Source organism: Tarenaya hassleriana, unplaced genomic scaffold (genome assembly GCF_000463585.1).
Source record: "Tarenaya hassleriana unplaced genomic scaffold, ASM46358v1 Cleome58, whole genome shotgun sequence".
Taxonomy (NCBI): Eukaryota; Viridiplantae; Streptophyta; class Magnoliopsida; order Brassicales; family Cleomaceae; genus Tarenaya; species Tarenaya hassleriana.
In genome coordinates this window covers 131,003-139,713 of record NW_010968329.1, presented here as the reverse complement: position 1 = coordinate 139,713, position 8,711 = coordinate 131,003, and the positions used below count along the sequence as shown (strand labels likewise).

The window sequence follows — 8,711 nt, the reverse complement described above, 5'->3', positions numbered from 1 at the left end:
CCTTGGTTGGATGTGGCTGGCTTTGTTTCTTGTTTCGATCCAGAAACATACTTCTCCTCCTTAACAAAGCCTGGTTTCATGCTGGATGAACCCTTGTGATAAGTCGGACGTGAACTTGCCCTTCTTTTGAGCTGCCGCTCGCATTTGATAGCCAAATGCAACAGTTCCTCGACTTCGACATAAGGTTGTAATTCCACTCTATCTTGAATCTCTTGATTCAAACCCCCAAGGAATCTTTGTAAGGTAGCTTCCCTATCCTCCTCAATATTTGCTCGGATCATGAGTATCTCCATCTCTTTGAAATACTCCTCCACACTTCGATTTCCCTGCACCAATTTTCGTAATCTTTGGTGTATATCACGATGGAAATGATTAGGAACGAACCTTCTCTTCATGACAGCTTTCATTTCATCCCATGTAACAATAGGATATTCTCCATTCCTCCTCCTTGTGGTTACGAGTTGGTCCCACCAAACAAGAGCGTAATCACTGAATTCTGCGGCTGCCCTTTTTACCTTCTTCAACTCCGAATAACGGTGACATTCAAACACCATCTCTGTCTTTCTCTCCCATTCGAGGTACACTTTAGGATCGTTTCTCCCTTGAAACGACGGAATCTTCATTTTGATGCTTGCCAAGTCATCATCAACGTGATTTCTGGCTTGTACATGTCTACACCTTTGGGGTTGCTCAACTACTCCCTCCCCATCCGACAATGCTCCTTCTCCATCACTAGGGGCAATTGAAGGTGTTCGAGCTCTTTGTCCTGCATTTTGTCGTGGCAGGTTACGTGCGGCATGCGCCTCATTTTCCATCTGGTCTATTCTTTGATGGATACCCTCCAGCTCAGCACGCATGATTCTCCGTAGCTCACCCATCAATGCTTGCATTTGAAGAGGGTTTGTTTCTCCATGTTGCTGATTGTCGAGATTGCGATTTTGTTCATCCGCCATGTTTCTGCAAAAGGAGGTACGAAGAAAGAAAAGAAGAAAGAACAAAGAAAAGGAAGATGTCCTCACCACACTCAAGTGTTTCACTCGATATTTGGCTTTTACCCTCTGATGATCTCACACACTCTTGCCTTTTTCCCCTCTTCAGTATTCTCTATATGGTTCTTATCGAACTATTCGGATCTCAATCAGAAATCTTCTCCGTATCGGTCCACCAAGACAAATCAAGGAATAATAAGACAATGAAAGAAGACACAAAAAAGATGGACAATTGGGAAGAAAGGTTAGCAAAGGAGGAAACCAAAAGAAGACGACAAGAAGAAGATGCAACAAGATGCACTAAGACCACAAACAATTGGCAAGAGTAGTAAAGCTACGTACGAAACCCCTTTTTCTTTCTTTTTGCTTATAAATTGCAAAACCAAAACTGTTCTCTTTTTTTTTTCAACCTTTTTTTTTTCTTTCGTTTTTTTTTCTTTCGTTTTTCTTTTCTCTTTGATTCTTTTTTTTCGTTTTTTTTTCTCTTTTTTTTTTAACTTTTCACAAATGCAAACTTTGAAAGTAATAAATTAGAAATAGATGAGTAGGAAGAAGATAGAAATGAAAAGAACAAATTAAAAAGATAAAGGATAGATAAAACCTAGATTAGAGATGAGCTCTGATACCAACTGATGCGGAACCAAGGACCTTTACTCTAATTAGGCAGGTGGAGACCGCGACCTCTAACCAACCGGTAGGAATCAACCTTGGCACAAGTCTAAAAGACTGCCTCGACCTAGACCTAACACCGTGACTAGCGACCTTGGTATAGTGAAGACGCCACAAACGGTTATGACTGTCCGTTTGATAAGTCGGGTGAACGCCACGGATAGAAATCCGATAAGTTCAAAACAGTTCACAAAGAACTAAAAGAGAATACTATCACAAGTTTATTGATCAAGGATGTGTTCTTACAAGTGAGATTAGCCCACCTATTTATAGGAGAAGTAAAAGAAATCCAAAAGACATAGAAGACTAGAATTAAATGTAGTCTTCCTAGAATTTTGGGAATATAGGAAAACAAAGCCATAAATGTGGTGGACTTGACTTTGAATGCCTTGGAATCATCATGAAGACTTGAACTTGCAGATTCCTTAGTGATTTTCGTCATGGACTTGGGCTGCAACATTTGGGCCTTCATTTTGGGCTCTCCACACTTGAAATCATGTTGAAAATGGGCTGGACTTGTATATGACTTGATCCAAGTTGATTTCCCATGTGTTTTTGGCCCAAACAATCAAGAAAAAGGCCATTTAGAGCAGCTTGGAGTTCCCTTGATTTTGACCTCGTCATGGGTCCACTCGAGAAGACGAGATGATCCGCATTGCTATCCTGCTCCGCATCATTAATGCATCATTTAATAATCTTATTTACCATGTATTGAGAGAACCAAAGCTTCCCACATTCGAATAAACCTGTATGATGATAAAAAAGGGAAGAGGGTGGTCGGAACTTGTTCACTGGACCGCTTGAGCTTGCTCATTATGCTCACAAACCGGCTGCAACAAATTATACCCCAAGGGATCGCAAACCTTATTTTTGTGATCATTGCAAATGCCAAGGGCACAGCAAAGATCGTTGTTGGGTGCTCAATCCTCATCTGAAACCTACCAAATACAAAGACATACCTCGCTGTGGATCTGCTCTAACCGGGGACATGACAACATCACTGATGGCTCAATCACTCTTACTCATGACGAGTTGAAAGGTTTAAAACACCTTCTGCAATCACTCAACAAAGAAAGTGGTAATTTGTCTCTTTTCACTTCTATTATTATTGATTCGGGTGCTACTACTCATATGTTCTATGATGATAAATTGTTTGAAAGCATAACACCAAGCGTTGGCGTAGTGACGGTTGCAAATGGTAAACAAGTTTCTGTTAAAGGAATTGGTACAATTCGAATTTTTAATCAAACCATTACTGCACTCTATATCCCAGACTTTCATGCTAATCTCTTATCTATTGCTAAATTTGTTGAAGAGTCTCCTTGTAGAATTCTTTTCGATGCTAATGGTGTTTCATTTCAGGATATTGAGTCGGACCATGTGTTTGGCAAACGCACAAGGAAGGGCAACCTCTTTTATGTTGACGAATTCCATTCTAGTTTTTTATCTATTTCGCCTACTGTGTGGCATGCCCGATTAGGTCATCCACACTCTAAGGTTTTGCGTTTACTTATTCCCCAAGTCAAGTTAATTAATCAGGTTTGTGAGGCTTGTACTTTAGGGAAACATTGTCGAACCGTTTTTCCGATTTCATCTACTATCTATGAGCATAAGTTTGATTTGGTTCATTCGGATGTATGGACTGCCCCTTGCTATTCTCGTGATAATTTCAAATACTTTGTCACTTTTATTGATGAGAAAACCAAATACACATGGATAACGCTTTTGAAACACAAAAGTGATGTCTTTGGTGTTTTTAAAAACTTTTTTGTTTATATCTCTAACCAGTTTGGCATTAAGATTAAATGCTTGAGAACAGATAATGGAGGTGAGTACATGAGCTCCAAGTTTCGGGAATATCTCCTACACGAAGGCATTGTGCATCAACGGTCTTGTGCTCATACTCCTCAACAAAATGGAATTGCTGAGAGGAAAAACCGTCATTTAATGGAAGTCGCTCGAACTGTCCTTTTTCATCGCCAAGTTCCCAAGAAATATTGGGGTGATGCTGTCAAAGTAGCTTGCTATATTATCAATCGGTTACCGACTCAAGTGCTGCACGACAAGTCCCCATACGAGGTACTCTTTAATCGTCGTGACTCTCTTGATCACTTACTGTGTTTGGATGTGTTTGCTATGCTCATATAGATGAAGGGCAACGCACCAAACTTGATCCGAGAAGCATCCGCTGCATCTTCCTTGGATATCTGGCTGATAAAAAAGGGTACACGTGCTACCATCCTCCGACCAATCGCATATATACATGTCGTGATGTCAAGTTTCATGAGGAGCTTGGCTACTTTGGTGACAACGATTGGAAACAACTGGAGAACCTTGTAGAAAGGGGGAAGGATTATAACTCGCCTCTGCTCCATCTCATGACTACTATTCACCATCTTGGAGCAAATCTTGATCGACCCTCATTGGCGTCACACCCTCACGATTTACATGCCGGTGGTATTCCTCATACACCTTCTCTCTCTCAGCAAGATTCTGTACCCATTAACAATGCAGGAACTAGGTCAATGGTTGAAAAGCCTGACCACGGTAATTTACTTGAGGAGGACGACAACACCATATCCTGGTCATCTATTGATTCCAATGAGGGGAAAATAGGTATTGTGCAGCAACATAACACGATGGAGCCTATTGTTGACTCTGAGCAGGATTCAGCCACTGCACAAACCTTATCACCATCAAACTCATTGATGTCGGTCCCAACCCCTGCTCCTTTGAGACGCAGCACAAGAGAAAGGAAGCCACCTTCTGAATGGTGGAAAACATCTCACCAAGCTCAAGCAGTGGCACATCCGATCGATAAGTACTCTACTCTTACTCACTTTGATACTAATGAACGCAATTTCTTGAGTATCATTGAGCAGGGTTTCGAACCAACTACTTTCAATCAGGCCAAAGATATTCTTGAATGAAAGCAAGCAATGGCTGATGAAATTCAAGCTCTTGAGAAGAATGGAACATGGCTGATTACCAACTTACCACCACATAAACACCCGGTGGGCTGCAAATGGGTATACTAGATCAAGTACCACAACAACGGTGATATTGAACGTTACAAAGCGAGACTAGTAGACAAAGGATATACTCAAACTCTTGGAGAGGACTACAATGAAACGTTTGCTCCGGTAGCTAAGCTACCAACGGTGAGAGTGCTTCTTTCCTTAGCTATCAATCTTGGTTGGAGTTTGTGGCAGATGGATGTTAAAAATGCTTTCCTACAAGGAGATCTAGAGGAAGAGATCTTTATGACACCTCCTCCAAGATATACAAACGCCATTCAACCCGGACAGGTTTGCAAATTGAGGAAAGCCATCTACAGCTTAAAACAATCCCCTCGACAATGGTATTCCAAACTATATGAGGCACTCATAACAAAAGGGTTTGTTCGTAGTGACGCCGATCACTCTCTTTTCACATTTACAAGTTCCTCTGGTATCATTGTTCTGCTCGTTTATGTGGATGATATAATCTTGTCGGGAAATGATACATTGGGTATTGACAGCACTAAATCATATTTGCAAACTATTTTTGACATCAAAGATCTCGCCACACTTAAGTATTTTCTTGGCATCGAAGTTACCCATACTACTAATGCCTTGTTCTTGTCTCAACGTAAATACGTGCTTGATTTGCTAAAAGAAACAGGAAATCTTGGGGCTAAACCCGTGCGAACACCAATCGAAGAACACTTCAAGGATCAACGCGAGGGGGAATCACTTCAAGACTTAGAGCAATATCGTCGCGTTGTAGGTAAGTAAATCCACCTCACGATTACACGTCCTGATATTAGTTTTGCTGTTCATCAGGTCAGCCAATGGATGCACTCCCCGACGACAACACATTGGCAAATGGTGGATCGTATACTCAAATACCTCAAAGGAACACCAAACAAAGGCATATGGATGGAAAACAACAAGCATACTCAACTGGTAGCATACTGCGATGCGGATTGGACTGGAGATAGGAATGATCGCAAGTCAACCACGGGATATTGCACATTCATCGAAGGCAACTTGGTCACATGGAAAAGCAAGAAGCAAACGGTGGTGGCAAGATCGAGCGCTGAAGCGGAGTACAGAGCCATGGCCAACACTACAAGCGAAATAATGTGGCTGCAAAACCTGTTGAAGGATCTCGGAGTCACAACTACACAACCGACGCCTTTGCATTGTGACAATCAAGCCGCATTACATATAGCAGCCAATTCAGTCTTCCACGAGCGAACAAAACACATCGAAGTGGACTGACATTTTATTCGGAAAAAAATCATGCAAGGACTGATAACTACAAAGTATACACGGAGTCAAGACCAGTTAGCCGACATACTCACCAAAGCTACAAGTTCGTTTGTCCTTAACCGAATTCTCTCCAAGATTGGCCTCATCGAATTTCGCCAGCCAATCTTGAGGGAGAATGTTGAAGAGCAAAAGAGTAGCAAGCATGACACAGGAAGACTTGGGAAGCAAGGAACCATTGAGCAGAATGACGAGCAAGAACCCTAGCTTGCAGTATGGCTTAATCGGATGACATGGGATAGATCAGGCCCAAGAAAGGCCCATGGAGTTCATATTGAAACATACAACAGGAATCTACTACTTGCCAACTACCTCATAAATGCTCCTGGACATGCAAGGCTCCAACAGCTAGTTTATTCAATTCTCTTCCTAACTACCTAATTAAATGTTTGTTGTAACAACTAGTTTCTCTACTATAAATAAGTGATATCTTGTATCACTTAAAATAAGAAATAGAGACTTAAGGAAATCTGAATTATTTCCCCTCTATCCTTATTTCGTTCTTATCTCCTCTTTCGTATCAATCTTCATCTCCTACCTTTCATTATTCATATTCCATTTCTTCCACAAACACAAAATTCTACACCTTCATCATCCACAACTAAGCAAGAGATAGATTCTGAGACTAAATCCTTCTTTGTTCCGTTTTTGCAGGGACAAAAGGACTTTTTGAACTATATGTAATCACTACGCGAGTTCCGATCCAACACAACTGCTAAAATTGCCTCTCGGTGGCAAGAAACTTTTGAGGAACAACTAGATATGGACTCCGAAGAGTATCGTAACACTATATCGATGGAGCAATATGAGTTAGAGCCACCACAGGTCATAAAAAATGGTGAGTGTTCTAATGCTTATGTGGATTTCACGTGATATAATCCAAAGATCGATAGATTTCCCGATAGGTGGTGGATGAGTTCCCTAAACCCCTAAACAATTCACAAACGAAATGTAAGCAAGCATTCAAGACGAACGGTCTTAAACCCCGAGTGAACCTGGTTTAGAAAAGTAGGGTGATCGATGTTGGCTTTCCTGGGATCTCATGAGCGAATCCTATTCCTAAGAGATCGATTCTAGGGTTTGCGCAGCGGATGTAAAACAAAAATTATAGAACCCTAGAACCATGCTGCTATTGAAATCGTAGAAACGTTAAGAACGCTTACCTCAATCGATCCGGGGCCTGTCTCTATCGATGAATCGTTCTGATCACGAAAGGCAGGAAGATTACCTCGCCCTCTACACGTATCCACACCTCGGGATGGATTCCAACGATTGGAACTTGTCTGCTAGGACTCGAATCTCTGATCGATTTGTGCACCGAGAAATCCCGAGACTTAGAACTCGTTTTTGGATCTCCAAAAACTCACACTTTTCTGCAAAAGTCGGCTGTCAAAAGTCTCTGCTTAATTAGGGTTCTAATCACTTTCTTATAAAGTGATTTAACCCTAATTTCGGTTTAATTTTCGGAAAACCGGAACCCGGAACGGACGGTCCAGAATTGCACGTGGACCGTCCGTTCCAGCACGTAGAACGGACGGTCTACGTCTACGTTTAGTGCGGACCGTCCGTTCTATCCTCATAGAACGGACGGTCTGCGTGTTGTCGTGGACCGTCCGGTCTGGTTCGGGCGGACCGTCCGTTCTGGACTTTCTGGTCCGTCCGTTCCAGCCCCTTCCGTCTCTGCTTTTCGTCGTTTTCCCTCGTGCATTTGTCCTTCCCTGCGTGTGTGACCCTGTAGGCTCATTCGACATAGCAATATAACCTGAAATCCCTATTTCGGGTATACAAGTCATAGGCGGTCTCTAGCAAGACACTATGACTACCTATCTCGAATAGAGTGTGTTCGTGATCTTTACGAACGCCAGAGATGATTCCGGCTGATGATCCTTTTGTATCGCGATATCATATGTCGAACATAAGGCATGGACAAGCCACCTTATCTGATTCGACTGCTTTCTCGTTAACTGAGTTTGACTGTCTGAAATAGACGACGTTCGTCTATAGTGCGGCCACACATTTCTAAGTCTCGCTCACACGAGGGGCCCAGCGATATCTCTCTCTTTTACGAGAGGTACAAATCCCGTCTTGACTATCTACAATCCAGTACATGATTCGTTTCGTACCTGATACACGCCTTTATAGTCCTCCTGTTACGCAGGACGTTAGACGTATTCAAAGCACGCAACTCCTCACGTTGGATTCCGTAGATATCTCAGGTCTTAGGATCCAATCATGGAACCGTCATATGAGATTCAAGTCATGACGCTAGTCCATGTGACAATCTCATGCGGGTCAGTCCAGTATTCCGTTCTGCAACGAATACCTATGATTGTGATCGTATCCAATACCTATGATCATCTATGTGATCATCAATCACACATCATACTAGTCTTATTATCTCGTTATTCCCATAACGACACAAGACTAGGGAGTTTAGTATCATTCATAATGATACACGGATTTCATAACAGATCTAGTATGCAAGAACATGTAATGAATCAAATACTCTCATAAAACCATAGAAAATATCAATACATCGAATGTATCTGAACAAAGCTCATAAACAGTACATCATAGAGCACCAAACCAACACCTTGGAATCCCGAGCGATGCATCCAACTATATCTTGGTGATAAAAGAACGCAAGGAGCTAATGATAGCTTGGAGCGGGAGCATGGACGAAAGCTTGGATCCTATGAAACTTGGAGCTCAACCGGATCGCATGGAGCTAGGAGCTCAA

General features: G+C 42.0%; 1 protein-coding gene across 1 annotated transcript in view; it reads right to left on the bottom strand.

Annotated features, from left to right (window-relative positions):
• Positions 1-953, bottom strand: part of LOC109116027 — a 2,782-nt gene extending 1,829 nt beyond the window's left edge. The window contains exon 1 of the mRNA XM_019200737.1: positions 52-953. Coding sequence (XP_019056282.1) covers positions 52-953 — 902 coding nt within the window. The remainder of the gene's footprint in view (positions 1-51) is intronic.
• Positions 954-8,711: the final 7,758 nt, after the last annotated feature.